The sequence below is a fragment of the Pholcus phalangioides genome, unplaced genomic scaffold (assembly GCF_987345545.1).
Source record: "Pholcus phalangioides strain wild (caught in Gottingen) unplaced genomic scaffold, Ppha-v1.0 ptg000015l_1, whole genome shotgun sequence".
Lineage (NCBI taxonomy): Eukaryota > Metazoa > Arthropoda > Arachnida > Araneae > Pholcidae > Pholcus > Pholcus phalangioides.
The window spans coordinates 5,911,289-5,932,751 of NW_028301608.1; the positions used below are offsets into that span (position 1 = coordinate 5,911,289).

The 21,463-nt window shown below is 35.3% G+C and overlaps 1 protein-coding gene across 2 annotated transcripts in view; it reads right to left on the reverse strand.

The window, feature by feature from the left end:
* Window positions 1–21,463, reverse strand: part of Nup153 (nucleoporin 153) — a 115,066-nt gene that overhangs the window by 36,243 nt on the left and 57,360 nt on the right. For both annotated transcript variants that reach the window (XM_089242692.1, XM_089242693.1), the window contains exons 9-14: window positions 10,272–10,367; window positions 5,957–6,057; window positions 5,505–5,589; window positions 5,008–5,208; window positions 2,034–2,310; window positions 703–864 (exon numbers count right to left, since the gene is read on the reverse strand). In XM_089242692.1, coding sequence (XP_089098818.1) covers window positions 703–864; window positions 2,034–2,310; window positions 5,008–5,208; window positions 5,505–5,589; window positions 5,957–6,057; window positions 10,272–10,367 — 922 coding nt within the window. The remainder of the gene's footprint in view (window positions 1–702; window positions 865–2,033; window positions 2,311–5,007; window positions 5,209–5,504; window positions 5,590–5,956; window positions 6,058–10,271; window positions 10,368–21,463) is intronic.

Consider the following 21,463-nt stretch of genomic DNA (forward strand, 5'->3'; position numbering starts at 1 on the left):
GTGCTATTCCAACGCTATTTAGTGTTTTTCAGTATGGAGATCGCATTCGAATACAAAAAACTTGGTGTTGCCATTTGATATTTTCGACATTTTCTCACTGCAACCGTAACTGTTAGAGTGACACTATTGTTTTCCATACCATTCTTGAGCGCATACCTCAAAATACCTTATGCCAAAATTTCATTCAGTTTCTGTGAATGGTATATACAAATACAACGCCACAACAGGCAAATTGCCCAACGAGGTGGCTGACTTAAGAACATCATGGATTCCTGGGCCATTTTTTGGAGGCCCTACCTACTACTACTACACCACACATGCACCCCCCCCCCGGAACCCCCCAACGAATCGGTACATGCGGGAATGTGCGTGTACGTGTAGTGCTGCCACCAGTTTTTCTAACTATGAGTGAAGTGTTATGATTGAATGATTTATCGTTGTAGGACTGTTGCTCTCTGTGGCGAGACTTTTTAACGGGGAGATCGGCTCGCATTTGCGCCTTGAAGTTGGGAACCACAGAAAACCAACTTCCGCCGACCACCACTGTGGGGTTCGAACCCGGATCCTCGCATCGCGAGTCCGTCACTATAACCACTCGACCACCACAGCGGCGATATGATAGTTAGGGGCCCATATATCGGGATAGTTTTTTTATAATCACCCCGTATATATATTAACTAAGACATGAAAGTAACACATTACCAGTTGATTTTGCAGGAACAGATTCGGTTGAAAATGATTTTTCTGTCATAACAGATTTTGGAGTTTCACAAGCAATGCATGCTTTATTGTTTTCTGAATTTTGAACAAAACAAGTGGAACATGACCAACTACCTTCCTGAGGTTTGAATCTATCACCAAAACCTGACAAAAGAAAAGTCTTTCATATTTAGTTTCTGAAAAAATTAGCACAATTCAATAAGTTCAATTCCTGTAATTCAAATTTTCAACATCATGAAAGGTTGAGAATCACTAGTTAGAAGTTTGCAGTAACTTCTTCAAACATTGATACAAAAAGAGATTTTTAAACCCTCAAATAAATTTGCATAAATCACTTTATAAACCCTTTAAATTTCTGTACTCATCAAGGCAGACTCATTAATTGCAATATTATTTGTGTTCTGAAGGATGTTCCAAATTTTCTATTTCATTTACAATAAGTTATATTACCTTTATGCTCTCTAAATGCCACATCATTTATAATCACACAGTCTACTCTCGATTTTTACGAATCTTCAATTTACTAACTCTATTTTTACGAACTGGTCCTCTGATCTGAACAGCAGAGCTAATATTAAAATCTGTTCTATTTCCCAAACTCTCATTCTATTAACTGCATTTTAAACAAACTTCATTTTTCTCCCGCTTTTTTCCTGTTATTCTATTCTTCCAACCACTTCAAAGTTAACTGTAGCAGTAAAGTAAATAACCTTCAATTTGGACATTCTGCGTGTCTTAAGAGCCAATCACTAATGTATAGATATTTTGCAAACACGTCAGGAGGGAGGGTTTGATTGTTAGTGAGGGTGACCGTAAATTGAAGATGTATTGACAATGTGTGTGTGTATATATTTCTCTATTTTTCTGCATTATTGGATAAACTAGTGGTTTCAGAACTATATCAAGTTTGTATGAGTTTGTAAAAACGAGCGTTGACTGTATATCTTGCAAAATTTTTTATTAATTAATAGTTGTGATCAGCACGCATTCCCAAGAGATCCTTACGATCTGTCCAGGGAATTTGTTAGTGTTAGTAGACATCCATGCCCGAACCGGGATTCGAACCCAGACCTGCGCAGTCAGAAGCTAGTTCCCTAACCACTAGACTACCAGGAGGCATATTAATGAAAAATTATAAAAATCCTAAAAAAAACCTTACAAATACCAGGCCACAACAGGAAGAATGCCCAACAAGGTGGCTGAGAAATTTAAAACTTTTACATTTTCCTTCTCCAATTTCTAATAAATTGATTTCAAAGATTTATTTTATAATGGGCAGACGTTAAAAGAATAAAAACTTATGTGAATCTCACCACTTGCATCACTTATGGTAGATTCTTTTTCAATTTCTTTGATTTTGGCAGATCTGTCCAAGTTATCTTTAGTGGTGACAGAAAAAGGAGGATTGCAGAAAATGTCCTGCTTATTGGATTTGGCAGCGTTTTCTCTCATCTGCTTTAGTGCAGCTTCAACAGAGCCAGTCTTTATGGAAACATCACTGCTGCTGGCTTCAGAGTTTTTCTTTTCAGGTGATGAAGGAGTTGAGTTTGAAGTTACAACAAGAGGAGAACTAAATTTAAAAGTTCTGCTCTGTAAATATAAAGAAAAAACAAGAAATAAGCGATAAATAAATAAGATTAAAAAAAAAGATGAATAGCAGGAAAATATAAATTATATCTTAAATTTCATTAAGAGTACAAAGTCTTGATTTAACATAATTAACAGTTAAATAAGCAAAACCTCCAATTAAATAATTAAAAGGTTTTATAAATGATGCAATTCTAGTAAAAATATCAAAAGACAAGCCTTTAAAAACATTTAATTACACAGCTGTAATTTTTATTCACTCACATTAATGAATTTTCAGGTCAAACCTGTAACAGATTTTTAATGGCTAGGCTAGACAAGTGCACTTGTGCCCAAACCAAATGAGACTAGAGACCTGTACAACTCAGAGGTTGGTGCATGAAGGACAAAATTCAGAAACCAGAATTATAAGATAAGAATTGAATTTGATTATACACGATGTTCATTTTTTAAGGTTTTGTAAGAAATATATCAAAGATAGCTCTCAAGGTTAAACACTACTTTATTAACCCATTTTGACCCACAGCTCTAAATATCTTACTAGCTTCATAAACCCTATGTGTTCTCACAATTAGCCCATATCATCATTCACAGATAACGGAATTGATTTTTATACAGCAGTAAATATACTGACCTTGGCAACATTGAAGAAAAAGGCAAAACTGCAGAATACAAATTTGTTTCAATCGTTAGAACTCAGTTGAATTATATAAACTCCAAGTAGTTTTCTTTACCTCCAGAAACAGTCACGTATTGATTCACATTTAGCACAAAGCCACCATTATCAGGAGTTATTTTGCTTTCAGCAATAAGGAACAATAACCATTTTACAGACTATTCTGCTCTTGGTGATAAGGAGACATAATAGTCATGATAAGGAGATAAAAATTTGTGAAATGTTTTGCATCTGGATGCAAATGGGTTAACGTGTCTAAAATAAAAAAGTTCAATTTATATTTTGATTAACAGAAAAAATTAAATGGCATATGTGCGAATGTGTTTCTTCACCATTTAAAAAAAAACCAATCAAACTGAGAAGATTTTAATCACACTGAAAATAAAATTGACACACTTATAGCAAAGCCAGAGATGTTTGCATAAGGGATCCTTTAAATGTGATCAAAAATTAGAAATATAAATTACTATTTTAAAAATATATTTTTTTGTTTAAATATATTTCTTTTAATTTGAAAATTTTTCTTGAAGCAAGAACTTGGTAATTTTTTTTTATTATCAGAGCATTTTCATTAAAAATTATTTCTAATAAAGAAATTAAAATATTAAGGTACCCAACTACCTTTCTCGTCACTTTTTCATAAAATGGTTTTGGGGAATGAACTTTAATAACATTTTAAGATAGAAAGTGTCTCGATGGGCATTTTGTCTATTGTTATATTTGCACAATACAAAGGTGTATTTATGTTACATACTTTGTTTCTATGGAAAAGTCATTTTTATGTCAAATTTTAAACAAAATTCATGTAATATTCAAAACACGATCGCAAAAATTCTATGAATGAAATGGTTTTTTCTGCAGTAGATTTAGCTAGTGATGATGTGGGTTTGGTATCAAAATCTAAAAAGTATTGTATGGGTTTTTACGTGATAGGAGCATATTTTCAAAATTTTAAGGCATATTTCATAAATTTTGATAAAAAATAAATTTTTTCCTTGCTATTCCGATCCAGCTTCAGACTGGTTTTTTCAGTTCCCACCTCTAACCAGAGCTCATAGGGCAAGCATTTTTGTGCCATAAAAATGGATCATCATTGCTGATTGGTAAAAAACCCTGAAATTCAGATTCTTCAACCAATCAGCAGTGATATTGAATTTTTACAACGTAAAAATACTAGTCCTTCAATGACACTGGCATGTGGCTGTAAATAGATTAACCATCTGATGGTAACTAGGAAAAATTGGCAAAGGGGGAATTTTTTAGCGATTGTGGGATATATCAAATAAAAAGAATTATTTAAACTTTTTTTAATTTTGTGCAATGCTTTTCTGGAATTTTTGGGGAAAAAAATTGTTTTCTTCTAAAATGAAGCTTTAAATGTAGTAGATGCCTTAAATAAATATTTAAAAATGAGGAAATAAAACCCAAATTTTAACTGAAAATGTTTGTCCTGTGTGTATGCGACTTCATTTCTTATGTTCAATTCATCACCGAAACAAATGTGGTAATATCAACTCAAAAAGTTGGATAATGAACACAGCAAAATACAGTTTATCCAGCACTTCCCGTTTTGTCATTCCAACTAAATGTATGGCCTCAATCATTTTCAAGCAATGCAAATCAGACAATTTTATACACTGTCACCAATGTCCAAGTTCAACAAATAGCAAATATGCACTAAAAGTATTTTGATATTCAAATTCAAAGGGAAAAATCCCTATCTATTCTTTGTACCAAGTTTTCCCCAAATGTTGAAAGTTGAAAAGTGTTATATATGCACACTTCTCCAAATTAGTTATTCAATTTAAGAAAATCAAACTAACACAAGCAAGATATACAAAATCCAAGATACAGGGAAAATTTTGTCACATCAAAAATCATATGCAAAAAAGTATCTGATTTTGAATCTTTAGGGTGTATAAGCAGATTGTTAGATAATGTTATAAGAAAATTATATATAAAGTATAAGACTTCCCCCCCAACATAATAGTATGCATGGGAATGCATTTCTTAAAAATATTTACCACAGATTTTTCTGGCTGTAAAAGTGCTGCTGGAGCAGAATATTCAATTGGATCGGAGAATGTGAATGATAACTCATTCTCATTGCAAGTCTCCTTTGCTTCCTGCGAATTCCTAATGCTCTGCCTAGGTTTTAAATCAAAAGATATAACTGGCAAAGTTTTCACAGGAAGTGGAACATCTGGTAGTTCATATTCTCTAGCCTAAACACAAAACACATAATGTAAAAAATCATAATTTTCTACAATGCAGCAAAATCAAGAAATATTTTGGCAAGAGAACCATAAATTACTTTTATACTTTTCTAATTACATTTATTACAATCAGTTATAGGTAATTGATAGCAAAGTCATCACAGATTCATGTTAAATTGTATAACTGAATAATTAAAAAAACTATCATTTTTGAAAAGTAAAACATGATTGTTAAAGATTAATACAGTTTACATTCTAATGAGTAGAAATTTATTTATACATATACTTAAATGAGAAAAACATACATTATCAACTACTTCTTTCGATTTCACTGATGCATGTAGAAGACCTTTCCTGCTACTTTTCATTTTACCACCACTGGATCCAGGGCTAATAAGAAAAATATTTTATTAATTATAGAATGGAGTAAAAAATATAAATTCAAGAAAGCTACAAAATTTTCTTCATTGCTTTTATGTGACTTGCTAGAGTGTAAATTAAAAAGTGCATTGCAAAATAATAATAATAGAAGCACCGAGAAGGCACTAGAATAAAATAAAATTATGAGTGATTGCAATGTCAATATAATTGTTTAAAATACAAAATATTAGCAATATATTATAATGCTTCAATTAGCAAAGCTCAATCATTATGAATAGTGATGCATATTTTAAAAAAAGCACATGTGCATTCTATTTTGACAAAATTCACTTTCCACTTAGATCACAACAATTTTAGAATATTTAAAATCATTTACCTGCTTGGACGATTACTAGGGGTAGGAGAGGAAACATTTGATGTCTCTTCTGACTCTTGTAATAACACTGGCAATATGGGTTGAACTCTCAGAGGAATTTGCTGTATAAAACAATAAATAACATTTGAATCATACTTATTTTGGTAAATCGAGAAAAAAACATTCACTGCCAATATCCATTGCTTCTTTAAACTATGAATTTCGAAGTATAGTTATCTTCCTTATCTCGAAAATATCTAGTTCTCGAAAGAAAAAAAATCCTTCACTTTGAGCATTAATACCATACTTTAATTTGGGGGGGGGGAGTCTCTCTCTCCAACAGAATTTGTGGTCAGTTTTTGGGACCCTTCACAAAATACACATTAACAGAGTCATATGAAATTTCATTTCTTTTGCACAAGATTGACTGTTTGGCTAACCACAAAATTTACTTACCAAAAAGATTATGAATCATTTTCACAGAAAAACGAATCCCTATAATTTCATAATTTCTGTCACAAACATGTGCTTTCTTTACATGTTCAGGGCTTCCATTCAAAAAATTAGAAAAAGTAAGAAAAGCAAGACTAAAAAGAAGGATGGGAGAGGGTACACCCCCCCCCCAGACAACATAATCATAACATATTACAAAAAAATTATTTTTTATTTATTTATTTTTTCATAGCATGATTTCAGCATCCTATAAGATTGACTCAAGTCAAAGCAAAATGATAGAACTGATTTGATTACAAAAAATTTTTTTGGCTAAAACAGTGCACTAGCAACTACAGATAATTTTTTTGTTCTCACAATATAAATTATATATATTTTTTTGGAGTCTTCCACAGTCCAATCTGTCAACTCTCTTCGACAATGCGCAGCAAATTATGAAGACATGTAAGATTTTTAAGAATGACCCTCCTTTGAGACTACTTTCAAAAGCACAGTGCAAAATGTGTAAATTACACACATACAAGCTCTGATGCAAATAAATAAGTCAAGGTGAACCGGATGGTTTTACTTCATTGATAATTTTTTAAAGGGATTTTTTTGCATTCTACTATTCAATACCAGTGTAATTGTTTTTGAAAAATGAAGCACTTTCATTTATAACTCTTTGCTGAGTATTGTACACTCATGTCCATAAATTTAGGATAATGCCAGCTCCAGCAAATAAAGGTTTCGAAACAAAACAAACGTTACTTATTCATAAAGCCCATTTATTAAACAAAAGATAAAGAACAAAAACGATGGTGTATGTGTGATACCATTCATAAAAACTATGATTTTTGCTCTCTGGAGCAATTGTAAAAAATATCTCCTTTACAAAAACTTACTATTACATGATTGGTATGATGGTTAATACATTGTATGTCTCCCATGCGATGAAATACAGTCTGTACAACGCCTAGGCATGCTGAGTATGAAATTATTGATCTGATCTTGGGGAATATCACTCCACTCAGCAAGCAATGCTCTCCTAAGTTCCGGTACACATGTAGGAGGTGGTTGATGGGCTGCAACTCGTCGGCCAAGCATGTCCCACACATGCTCTATCGGATTCAAGTCAGGTGAGAATGCTGGCCATTCCATACGGGTTATATCCTCAGATTCAAGGCATTCGTTTACGATGTTTGCTCGGTGAGGACGGGCGTTGTCATCCATAACCACAAATTCTGTGCCCATGGCACCCCTAAACAAACGTGCATGTTGTTCCAGAATGATGTCCCGATAAATCTGGGCTTTCATGGTTCCGGTTTGAACATGCAGATCTGTTCTGGAACCCAGTATAATTCCACCCCAAACGAGCAATGCTGCACCACCGTAACTGTGTCGTTCAATGATGTTGTCTTGGTGGTAATGGGTACCTGGCGTTCTCCATATGAAAGTCTGACGTGAATCAGACTGCAAGCTAAACCTGGACTCGTCTGAAAACATCACACAAGCCCACTGTGAGGATGTCCACATAGCATGTTCTCTACTCCAGGCTAATCGCTGCCGACAGTAGGTTGCCGTGAGCGGAACACATCTGACAGGCCTGCGAGCATATAGACCAATATCTCCCAAACGCATGTACACGGTTTGCCTTGAAACTGTGGTACCCGTGGCTGCAGATTGATGACGAGACAGGTTGGATGCTGTGCTCCGTCTGCTTCTTTCGGCAGTTACTGCCAAATACCGGTCTTCATTCGGCATTGTAACTCGGGGGAGACCTGTACTGTAACATCTACTGACATTTCCATTATCTTGGAATCGTTTCCAAAGCCTAGAGATGACACTTTGGGCAATTCCAAGTTCCTCGGATACTTCCATCTGAGTACGCCCACATTCCAGGCGGCCGATAATTCTATCAAGTAAAAAAATCATCCACGTGCGTCCTCTGTGTCATAACTATTCGCTTATGACACTGAGCGCCTTACAGAATTCTTGTTAACAATTTCACTTCTTTGCCACCATTCCTTATATAACCCCCTCTTACATTCTCGTCATTGTGACGTACTATCGGCGTCATCTGGTGGCTTTCTGAAATTTGTATATCATTCTTGCAGATATGTGTGATAATTCTACAGGTGAAATTTTTACTTTAGATTTAGATTTCCGTGTGATTCTGAATTACCCTTAATTTATGGACATGAGTGTATATATTGTTTATTCCTCTGCATGCCCTAAAAATAAAGAAGAAAATGGAATGCTATTGGGTAGCATCAGAATCGCTAAACGTAGAATGGGCCTATGTATCCAACTGCTTTGTAATGCAAACTGTTGTTTCACCTATACACAAAATGTGCACCATAATTTTGAATGACGACTGTTACTGTCCAAGACCATGAAAAGTATATATAAAAGTATTTTTTCCATCCAGACAGAATTTTTTAATGCCTACTCCACTTGTTGAACCCTCAAGCTGAGCAAATGAAAAATTAATAAACCAAATGGTCCACATACCCTCCCCTCTAATAACCTTGAATTGAAAACGATACAATTTCTTCTTTGGCAGAATCATCAATTGCAATGCACAACATTTGTACTATTTGGCAATATATTGATGATTCCCTGCTCAATTAAAGCCAATTACACGAATTTTGAAGATAGAGTTTGGTAAAAAAGTAGGAAAAGTAACGCAAAAAACTAGAAAGTAGAACAAAACAGAGATAAAGTAGGACGAGTGGGAGCCCAGCATTTTATGTAAACAGGTGAACAAGGAACTGAATAAAAATATTTAGTTCCTGCTTAGAGAGTGTTTGAAGATTTTAGACAAAGAACAAGCATTTAGTTAAGAGATTTTATATACCAAAACTACAACCAATTATTAGACTTTTCTCATATATCAACACCTTTCTGGCTTTACCTGAGGCATGTGTGATCTGCCATTTCAGTCAATTCAGGGTATAGCTTAGGCATGACAAAAATTTTATAAGTACTATACGTCACTTTCCCTTAATTATTTTGTATCTGTATTTTATTCACTTTGCCAACTCCTATTAACCTTTCTGGCACACCAGAGAGTAACATGCATAAAAAATTTGCATGCCTCTGGTCCACCTCTGTAAAAAATAGCTGGCCGTAACACATCCCTCAAAGATTCATCCAGGGATGTGATTGCTCAGTCATTGGTTGCCAATTATGCTATTATATTTTAAACATATCTCATCATAAAATTGGGCATCAAAAAAAATTTTTAAGGCAAATGTTTTTGTTAAGCAATTAAACTTGAAAAAAATGAACCAAACCATAGTTACTATATGGAAATGAGACATTAATAGAAAAAAAAAATTATAAACTTACAAAAGTTTGATTGTACATGAAAGATAATGATAGATAAAAGTATCATAAATAATTAACCCCCTGATGACTATTTTTTTACAGACTGCAGGCAGGCAAGGGAGAAAACCACTGAAATTAATTACTAGTAGTAGGCTACTACTGAGATCTAGAGCTATGCAAACTGCGTTGTTCAGAGTAAATATAATTGATCTTATTGCTCAATAAGCAATCACTGGTCTAAATTAAAAGAGCGTAGTTATTGTTAACAGGAGTTATATTTTTTGGTAGTAAATATGTAATTAAAAAATAATTAAATATATATTAAAACAATAACTGTTAATGTTGTTTGTAATTGCATTATTGAAAATTTTAAATGAATATCAATGGATCTCAAGCGAATATTATCCAAATTTACTATATTTTTAGTGCATACACAATTCAAACTCTCTATAAAAAATTTGTATTTTAATTAAACAGTACTTGCTGCTCTATGACAATGCAGCATTAAATCTTGATGAACTTTGAACGCATAAGATAAAAGTTTTTTTTTTTTTTTTTTTTTTTAACTTACTGTTGCTGCCATCCTTGCAAGTCTGACTTTATGATTCTTCAGAAGTGATGGCTTTGATATAGAATTCAGGTTCACAATGGGTGGTCGATTAGGTGACTAATGAAAATAAAAATAAACCTAAATAAAATTTTAAATTCACATTCCCATGTAATACAGTTAAATCAGATAGATTGAGCATACAATACACACATATCAAGCAGAAGTTCAGAAATGTTTATATGTATTGGAAAAAGAATCAGGACTCTTAAAATAAGATGTCTAAAACAGGATGCACTGCATTCAAAATTACGTGTATACATTTCTTTCGTAAACCTTTTCAACAAAATAAGAGTGTGACAGTACCCATCAAGACAATGTTTACAATGAAACCTAGAGCCAGATTCCACTCAGAGCATAAAAAAATCATAAAGTTAAACATTCAAGTTGAACTTTCAACAGTGAATAAAATAATTAAATCATATATAAGTTACACAATCCCCCATTCTGATTGAGGAAAGACTCAAAGTGAGAGCATGCTCAAAGTGCCATCCAAGGATGTTGTTGCTCACTTCATACAGGTTAATAAAAGACTGGTGCACCTTTTCATGGACTTTTGATGTTGTGTTTATCTTTTCCATGGCAACAACGATTCTCACAACAAGATCTTCCACAAAGTCCAAAAGCATCTTATACATATTCTAGAAGTGAGCTACTTCTTTGGAAGGGCAGAAATAACATCAGAATTGATGCTTATGGGACATGCTACAAAAAGGTATTATTCTCGGTCACTCTGAGTGGAATGCAACCCTAGGTTCCATAGTAAATGTTGGTCATATTGATAGGTACTATCACAACTGTTATTTTGTTTAAAAGTTTACGAACATCTTGTGTTACAATATCAGGCCTAGAAGTGAAAATTTGAAAAAAAGAGTAGGAAAAATAGGAAAAACCATTGACAAAAAATAGGAGGAAAAAAAAAGAATTCCCAAATTATCGTGGCATTTAAAAATGTTATGCCACATTGAGATTCACACCTTATATATTTTAATTATAGTATTATCTATTGATGTTTTAAGAAACTCAAGTTCTAATGAATTTAAAAATCTTTTATTTCCACAGAATGTGGTATCGAAAATAATGTAAACAGCAAAACTAAAAAGAAATTCATCAAATTTCTACTGTTACTTTAAAAGTCCAATTAATGATCGTGATTCATTTCCCCCGTGCTTTTCAGAGAAAGGAAAAAACCTGTGTAGGTGCCATAGAAATGTAGCACATGCATGCATAACCCATTGCCCACGGGCTGAATGTGGCCGTGAGTCATCGAGTCATATGTTGAGGCCCACAGTTGCAAACCTGATTTTGCAAAAAAATGAACTAAGCGACATATTTCCAGATCATTCAAGAGAACCTGCAGCAGTTTCAGGTCATTCCAGCGTCACAGTTCCAGATTACTCAAGTTACCCAAGCTGATGTTCCACTTCACTTAAGTGACCTGTGGCGCATTCCTAGATCACTAGAGTAACCTGCGATATTGTTCATCTACACTTAAGTGACTCACAGCAGAGTTCTAGACCACTCCAAGTGACCCGTGTACATTTACATGTCATTCAAGTGACCCGCAGCACACTCTGATGAGTAAATATGTCGCAGCATATTTACAGATCATCGCAGCGCACAGTTCCAGATTACTCAATCGATCCATGAAACTTTTAAAGATCACTCAAGTAACCTGCACCACAGTTCTACAGTCTTTAAGTGTGCTGCGGCACATTCTTAGATCATTTAGGTGACCCATGGAAAATTTACAGATCACTGCGGCACAGTTTCAGAGTACTCAATTGACCCAGAAATATTTACAGGTCAGCTTCAGTGACCCGCGACACATTTCAAAATAAATGAAATGGCTCACACTCTACTGAATGTTGAACACCCTTAATGTAACACCTCCTGGAGTTACACTATATCCGAAGGATACAACGATTAGAATGGCCTGCATATGTTCATGAATGTCTGGTTTTTTTACAAAGACACACATTTTCTTAAAACACACATGCTAACCTGTGGTCCTCGGAGTTCTTATGTGGTCCAGGACAAATAACAAAACCACACAAGTGGCCCACAAACGATCATCAAATCATTTAAGTGGGACACATTTCTAGATTACTTCAGTGGCTTGCGGCACATTTCCAGATATAAGCTGCCAACAGCATATATCCAGATCACCAAAGTGACCTCATGCAGATTTCCAGATCACTTGAGCGACCAGCGGCAAACCCCCAGTTCACTTAAGTGACACGTAGTTCAGTTGCAGATTACTTTAAGTGGCTGGAGGCACATTTGATCATTTGAGTGGCCCTCTGCATGCTTCGAAATCACTTGAGTCACTCACAGCACACAGATCACCTAATAGGCTGCGATACATTAACACTTCAAGTGGCAAAATGAATTTTTTATAGATTAATGGCTTTCCCTTCGTGCGTTGCTGCGATCTCAGAAGAAAGGAAATGAAGGAAAGGGAAAAAAATTAAAAAAAAAAAAACAACTCTGCCAGAAACCTTCGCGAGAGTGTGCTCAACTTCCCAAAGTTTCATGGTGATCGGATGAATGGTGTAGTAATGCATAAAGGACAAAATGACATACATTGGTTTTTATTATATAGATTTTAGTGGCGCTCTTGACACATTTCCCCACCACTAAAGTGGCCCGCTACGCACTTTCAGATCATTCAAGTGACTAAGTGACTTGTGGCACATTTCCTGATGACTCGAGCAGCCTGCCGCACACTTTCAGACCATCTGAATGACTTGTGGCACATTTCAACTTGACTCAATCTTTTGTGTGCGTGCGTGAAGAGTGTGAGGCCACTTCATTGATTTAAAAACGTGTTGCAGGCCACTTGATTAAGTGATCTAGAACAGCACCGCAGGTTATTTGTGTGATCTGTAAATGTGCCATGGATCATTCAAGCAATCTGGGAATGTGCAGCGGGCCACTTGAGTGATTGGGAAATTTGCCTCTGGCCGCTAAATTGAAGTAAGAATTCACAGCAAGCCACTTGAGTGATCTGGAAGTATACCGCGGGTCATTTAAATGAGGTATGGATGTCCCGCAAGCCCCTTAATTTATTTGTAAGTGTACCAGGGCCACTTGAAGCAGGCCACATTTAAACCATGGGTTGAGCCAAGGTTGGTAAAAAAACCAAAAAACCGGGTTTTTTTGGTTTAAACCGGTTTTTGTTTGAAATAGTATCAACATTAAAAACAATGAAATGTCTGAAAAATCATTCAAACTTCAAATAATTAACTAAAATAAAATGTTTATTAATGTAATTAACACTATTCCCATGCTAATTAATCAATAAATATTTATTAGATTTTAACAAAAACCAACTTTTACAATTTAATTATTTTTTGCTTAACTCAATGGAATACTGTGTGTTTGAAAATTCTTTTAATGTCATTATTAATCATATAATATATAAAAAACATTATAATGTTTTTCTCCAGTTACTTTCAGTATACTTAATTAGGAAGCTATTTTGCAAAAAGTAATAAAAATTAGGTGAATATAATGTATTTAATGAAGCATAAATAATGCAGATTAATTAGCAATGATTTACGATATACAGGGTGATTATAACTAAGGTTCTGATTTCAAAACACTGTAAAAAAAGAACGATTGTCAGAATGAAAATTGACTAGAAAATCGACATGAATATTCCTGAAAAAATTCAATTTTATTTGATAAAGGGGAAAAAAATACTTTAAAATGTAAAATAAATGACATCATCCAACATGTGGGAAATTTGCTCAAAAAATGGAAACGATAGCCAGTCATGGCAGAATGATACCTTAATAAATAGCATTTCACGATTTCATAATTCATGGAAACATCACAAAAAACAAAGTAATTGAACAAATAACTACAACTTACTCAAAAAATGTTAAATATGTTGTCCACCGCGTGTTCTGGCTATGAGGTTGAAAGCACAAAAATTCTTGTTCAACAGCAGAATCGGAGTATGCCATGGTCATAATGTGGATATGCTTGCAATTCAGCTTTATTAAAACAAACACGCCCCCCCCCTCCCCCGTTAATATTCCTGAGGAACTTCTAACATATAGGGAATGTGCTGGAGATTGCAATTCACCAAAGTTTGCAATCTGACCACTGTTTATAACATTTTGAGGTACCTCCACAGCCAGAAGTTGCAAGGGTTAACGTGCATCCTGTCAAAATGGGTCTTCAGCAGCTGCTTTGCTGGTATTGCAATGTGCATCTTGATAGAAGTTCTATCGACACACTGATGTTGTGGAAGTGCCGAAATGATGTGGTTGCATAAAATAGATTATACTGCTGGCCAAGTACAGCATCATCTACCTGCACATTTTGCACTCTTTTCTTTTGCGAAAGAAACTTTCATTGCTTCAGGTGTATCCATGCAAATTTTCAAGTCATTCTGATCGGCTTAACAGTGTGAGTGCGAAAGTATAAAAAAACAACTATTGAATATTAAGACTGGGAGATATACAGTAGGAGATGTGTTACTTCTTATGGGAAAGAAAATGAAAATGTATGTGAGGTAATGTAACAACTGGTACACTAGTCTTTGTCCTTTAAGGACAGCTGGTGTCTTTATTGGATTATAGGACCACCTGCCCCTAGCATGATAGTGTCACTACTGTAGCTGCTTCTCTGTGAAGGGAAAAAGAAACCCTGTGAGGTAATACACCACTACATTTAGATGTGTGATGCAATCGTTGTTCATGAATTTGCTAAAGATAGAGCATCAGAATGTAGCCAAAGGTTAGAAAATGTTGTAAGAATGAGAAATTTTGGCTTTTATATATATATAACTTTAAATAACTAAGATACTTCATATGAAAAATATATATATATTCTGGCCACTTTTATGAGACTTTTTGAAAAAAACCGCTTATAAAATCGTGTGTCATTTAAAGATATACCATCAGAATGTACCCCAAGGATATAAAATGTGGTAAAAATGAAACATTTTGGCTAATAACAAACCAATATGATATTTTTCAAGGGAAAAAAATTATATTTAGGCAACTTTTATTTGATTATTTTAAAAAAAAACCACTTGGTTAAAACCAAGGTTTAAACCAACGTCGTTTAAACCAAACAACCCTGGGTTGAGCACATGCATGCTTTAAAATAAGGGGCCGTTCAAGTATGTTAGGAAATTTTTACCCATTTTTGACCCCCTTCTTGTCGGAAAAACTCAGACCCCCCCCCCCCCCGTAAGTAAAATTAAAAATTATGTAGGGTATTTGTTTAAATTAATCTAGAATGGTTAATTAATGGTAAAATATCCAGTTTGTCTTGATTTTAATGTTATATCATAAGCTCTCTCTCTCTCTCTTGCTCAACCAAGTTGAGTTTACCTTGAATTATATTTTGATTCTCCTCGATTTGATGCGATTTTGTAAATCTCTCAACACATAGAATTTCGACGGCTCTCAAAAAAGGGCACCAACAAGGAATCACCTCTTATAATATAGAAAAAAAAGTATTTTATTATATTAGCTGTATTTTGTACTGAAATAACACCAAAAGATTTTTTCTAAAATACCTAAAAAATTGGGAAAGGAAATGGTATAATGGGTTTTTCACCTTTTATTTGCTATGTTTATTCACATGTAGACTAAACGGGAGGGTAAATGTTTTTATGTGAATTGCTGGGGACACGATTATGCCCTATTTTCATGAAAATCGCTATCCCTCACTCCATCTATATATATGCAGGGTGTATAGCTACCAGTACGCACCTTATTTTACTAACGAACCGTTGACCCTAGAGGCATACTTCCAATTAGAAAAAGTATTCAAATAACGTGTAGAACTCAGACATGCATCATTCATGTTGCGAGCGGTTGAATAGTTATTAAAATAAAAGAAAAATTATTTTTTACACGGACACTCCCTGTGCTTAAAACCCAGAGTTGTGAAAGTTATTGCCTTGTCTCTCCTGATGCCAACGAAAAAAAAATTCCACGTTGAGATATTTCAATTAAAAAAAAAACGGGGAGAAATTGAAAAAAATGGATATATGGTTTAACCTTCCTCTCTCCCCCAATACTGTTTTTGCAAACTTTTCTCAATTTTTTTTATTCAAATATTTCAGTGAGTATTACACTTAGAATATTTCATTTTAATATTGTTCATCTGGAATGCATCAAAATTGTGTATGATTTGACATGAATTGTGTTGTTCAACCTCTGGAAACAGATTTCTTCAGAACAATTTCTTCTAACAAATAGATTTCCCTAATACCATACAGATGATTAGCGAAATTCGAAAAACAGTAACAAAAAACAGTATTTGTACTGTTTCTGTAATTCTGTAAACCAGGCTTTTAACACGGTCAAGAAATTCTTCAATGATGGACGAAACACGCTGCAAAAGGGAATCAAGTTTTCAAATGTCATTTTAATGGTTCAGGCTCGTGAAGGCAGAAGAAACATCGTATTATAACTGATATTTTCACTGTGTCCGATTATTTTATAAGAAGGCACATCTCATCAAAATGACTAAATATTCTGAAAGTTATTGAGAAATTTATTTATTTCATTTATTTTTTCCTTTTGGATTAAAAGAAAACGATAGAAAATGAAAAAATGTTACTAAACTTCATACATATATATATATATATATATATATATATATATATATATATATATATGAAATTGGAAAGTAGCGCTTATAGACAAAGATAGATGACGTAAAAATACTGACATCGAAACTGTTTAAAAAAAAATTTTCCACCAGAAACAAAATTTAAAAAAAATTATGTCAACCGGATATTTGACTGTTTCAAATTTCTTCACAATTAGGCTATTGAATTAAGCAATTGAATTGACAATTAGGCAATGAATTTCATCAAAATAATGACTGGTTATATAAACTTACCCAAAAGGACAGAACATATTGCCAATATATGCATCAATTCAGGCATTAGCGTTTTATGTCAACAGCAGATGACGCTAATGAAAAAAATTCTTTTTTTTTTTTTGGAAATGTGTATCAACTGAAACTTAAATAAATGAAGTTGGGAAGTCCATTAGAAGAATTTCGAGGGTTTTGAGGGTACAGGCAGGGCCGTCTCCACAGCGCCATTTGCTTCCCGTTGGAAGTGATGTTCTGGCGGTCTCTAATTAGCTGAAAGTCACCTGCTTATAAATTTCTATGCTTCCTTTCGAAAATCATAGCAGCAAATCTCATTATCTTCTCTTTATATCTTATTACCCTTATAATCACTTGAAGCCTCCGGGTCGAGCCCGGGTAGGCCTATACATTAAGACGGCACTGGGTTAATAAGAGACTATACGGTATAGGGTATACACACACATACACAGTATCAGTTCTTTCAATCATTTGAGTAGAATTTTCGTTGTTGGGCTTTGCTTGCTGGCTGTGTGTCAAAAAAGTTTGAACTAATGTTTTTCTTTTGCTTTCAAGAATTATATGAATATAATATAATATATATATAATATATATAATATAATATATATAATATATACACTGCTGGCCACCGTAAATGCAACACCCTGAAGGAAGCATGCAAATAATATGAAATTTACAACATGCATTAGCGGAGGTGAGATATGCAAATGATTAGAATTTCAGCGCAGACGCACATCATGCGCGCCTGTGGCGCCACTTCAAAGCGCTATTCAAGGCTTGGAGATTTCGCGGATTTGAAGTACGGCAATTGTGTTTTTCTTGTGGTTTTTTCAAAAAAACGATCAATTATGCCTCGTAGAAAACAGCGATCATCTTTTGAACAAGTATCCGAGTTCGACAGAGGAAGGATAGTGGCCTACCGAGATTGTGGATTAACTTTCAGGGAAATCGGTAGTCGTGTTGGACGAAACCAAACAACTGTAATGCGGATATGTGATCGTTGGATGCAGGAGGGTACGACGGACCGACGTGTTCGATCGCATCCACCTCAGTGCACCACTTCACGTGATGACAGGCGTATTGTGCGTATGGCAGTGACGGATCGCTCAGCCACATCACGAACCATAGCACAGCACATTCAATCTGTACCGCATCATCCAGTGTCTGCGCGTACCATTCGACGCCGTTTACAGCAGAGTGGTCTGTCCGCAAGACGTCCATTGCTGCGTCTACCTTTGACGCAGAACCACAGACGTCTCCGCCGCCAATGGTGCGATGAAAGAAGGATGTGGACGGCACAATGGAATGAAATTGTCTTTACTGACGAGTCACGCTTCTGTCTGCAACACCACGATGGTCGGATTCGAGTCTGGAGACACCGTGGAGAGAGGATGCTGAACAGCTGCGTTATGCACCGCCACACTGGTCCTGCACAGGGTATTATGGTATGGGGCGGTATTGGATATCACTCTCGCACTTCTCTAGTACGCATTGACGGTACTTTAAAAAGCCAGCGCTACATCTCCGAGGTGTTGGAGCCAGTTGTCCTTCCTTACCTTCAGGGCTTGCCCACAGCCATATTTCAATAGGATAATGCGCGACCACACGTGGCACGCATTGTCCATATGTTCTTCGTCAATCGCCAGATTGAATTGCTTCCCTGGCCAGTTCACTCTCCGGACCTTTCGCCGATAGAAAACATGTGGTCCATGGTTGCTCAATGATTGACCCAGATTACATCCCCAGCTGCCACACCAGATCAACTTTCGCAACGCGTGGAAGCTGCTTGGTCTGCTGTACCCCAAGAACACATCCAAAGTCTCTTTGAATCAATGCCGAGGCGTGTGGCAGCGGTGATCTCCAACAATGGCGGCTACTCTGGCTACTGATTTTGGCAGGAACCACACTTCACAGAAGTCTATAAATTTAATCATTTGATGCTTGGTCAACATGTTATCTACAAAATAAATATTGTTGCGATATCTCTTGTCTTTCTTGGTGTTGCAATTTTGGTGGCCAGCAGTGTATTTAGAGACCATTAAAGTGGCTCTTGTAGGGGACTCAATAGGGAGAATGTTAGTTCAGGTACCCACAAACTAGTGAAAAGTTTTATTCGTTTTTCGTGCACCAAGTAAGACGCCATTAAGAATATTTTATATTTTTATAAAGGGTGGTTGATGATGTAAGCATCATCCAAACCTTCCCCTCTCCGTCATCAAAAGTCAGAAAATCGGAAATCCCCCATCGATGCTGACGTAATACTTGCATAACCCCTAACATAAAGATATCCGAAAGTTATTTTCTGAAGGTTTAAAAAAAGTGGGTTCCGTCTTCCACACCCCCCCCCCCTTCCTGTAAAACTAGACGTGGCTCTGTCACCTAAAGTCGGATTTTCCTAGAAGCAGGTTTTTTGTGATGCGCACAACGTGAATCACCCAGCGCGACACGCCGTCCATTCACCAATAAGAAAAGCACTACGGCCCGCAACAGCGCTTTACGTCGGGCGTGATTGGCGGACTGCTTCCGGAGGAGTTAAGCATCGCGTGTGTGCTGCGCATTTCAGCGATCTTTTTATTTTCTCGTGTTGTTCTATTTCCCTTCCCTTCAAACCGGAGCATGCACTGATAAGAGTTGCTGACGTCAGGGGCATACTATATAGCTGTTCTGAGCTGATGCGCCACGCTTGGAAAACATTTTGCGGTTTCTCAGAATTTTCGTAGTGAGATTTTGGCTGTAAATAAAAGAGAGGGAGGGATAAAATAGGAATAGTAGAAGAGAATTGCAGTAAAAAAGGACGATTGTAAAGGACGAAAGTAAGAAAATAGGAGGACATTTCTAAAAAATAGGAGGTCTGCGAGGTCTGCAATATGTACCAGTTCTAAGTTTACTTCTTCACAACTCATAAGCAGAAATTTTTATTCCTTTCTTTTTTTTTTTTTGCATTTGCACATTTTTCCTTGTATGCTGTACATATTGAATATCTAATAAACATTTTAAAAAATAAAAAAAAGATTACAACAAAGTTCTTATAAGGAATGCTAAAATTTCTGTTAATTTACTCTATATTGAATATTACTTCTGATTTTTGAGAAAGTGGCTTTGTTTAGTTTGACTGAACTGTAATAAGATAATAGTAACAGATATATTTCAAGGCTTGTGTTTTAATTTGTCTTTATGAGAATATATGCACAGCATGTATTGTAAATATTTTAAAACTTGATCAGGGTGTCTACCAAATACCAAAAGCAAAATTCTGTGACTTTTCTCATTCGCAGGGCTCCCACTCAAAAAATTAGAAAAAGTAGGATGGGAGAGGGTACCTCCCTTAGACAACATAATCATGGCATAATAAATAAAAAAATCCCTAGAATTTTTTTTTTTAAATTTTAAAATTAATTTTTTTTTTCATAGTGCACTATTTCAGTATCCTGTAAGATTGACTCGAGCCAAAGCAAAATGACAGAAATGACTTGGTTACAAAAAAAAATTTGGCCAAAATAGGGTCTTAGCAACCACAGATAATTCTTTTCTGCTCTCGTCACAATGTATAGCCTAGTCTGTCAACTCTCTTCAACAATACACACGACAAATTATGAAGACATGTAAGTTTTTTAAGAATGACGCTCTTTCGACACCACTTCCAAAAGCAAAATGTGTAAATTACAAGGTCCGATATAAATAAGTCACAGTGAACCAGATGGTTTTACTGCATCGTCCATCCCTTTAAAAAGGATGTTTAAATTTTAGTGGTCAATGCCAGTGTAATCGTTTTTGACAAATGAAGCACTTTCATTTCTAGATCTTTACTTGAGCATTACAAATATTGTTTGTGCCTCTGTATGCCTTAAAAATACAGAACAAAATTGAATGCTATTAGTAATCATCGTCACAAATCCTAGATTAGGTCTATGTAAGGTCCTACAGGTCTATTAGGTCCTATTAAGTAGGCCGAGTGGGAGCCCTGCATTTGACAAAATGAGCCATGCTGGACCGTTTTCTTACATCAGTTGTTCCCAAACTGTGAGTAGCGACCTCCCAGGGGAGTTTGGGTTAATTAAATAGAGGGTCTTAATGAAAGAGGGGAAACACAAGTAAATTAACAAAAAAAACCTGAATTTTGTTTCAAATTTTTAAAAAATTGAATTTAAAGTTGATTCAAATACAACACCCCATAGAAACTGGACACTAAGGGCTCAAGCCAAATAAGCCTTCTATCCCCCCCCCCCCCCCCTGTAAAAGCATAAGTGAACACAGGTTGTTTCCCTAACAGTGTGGGGGAAGAC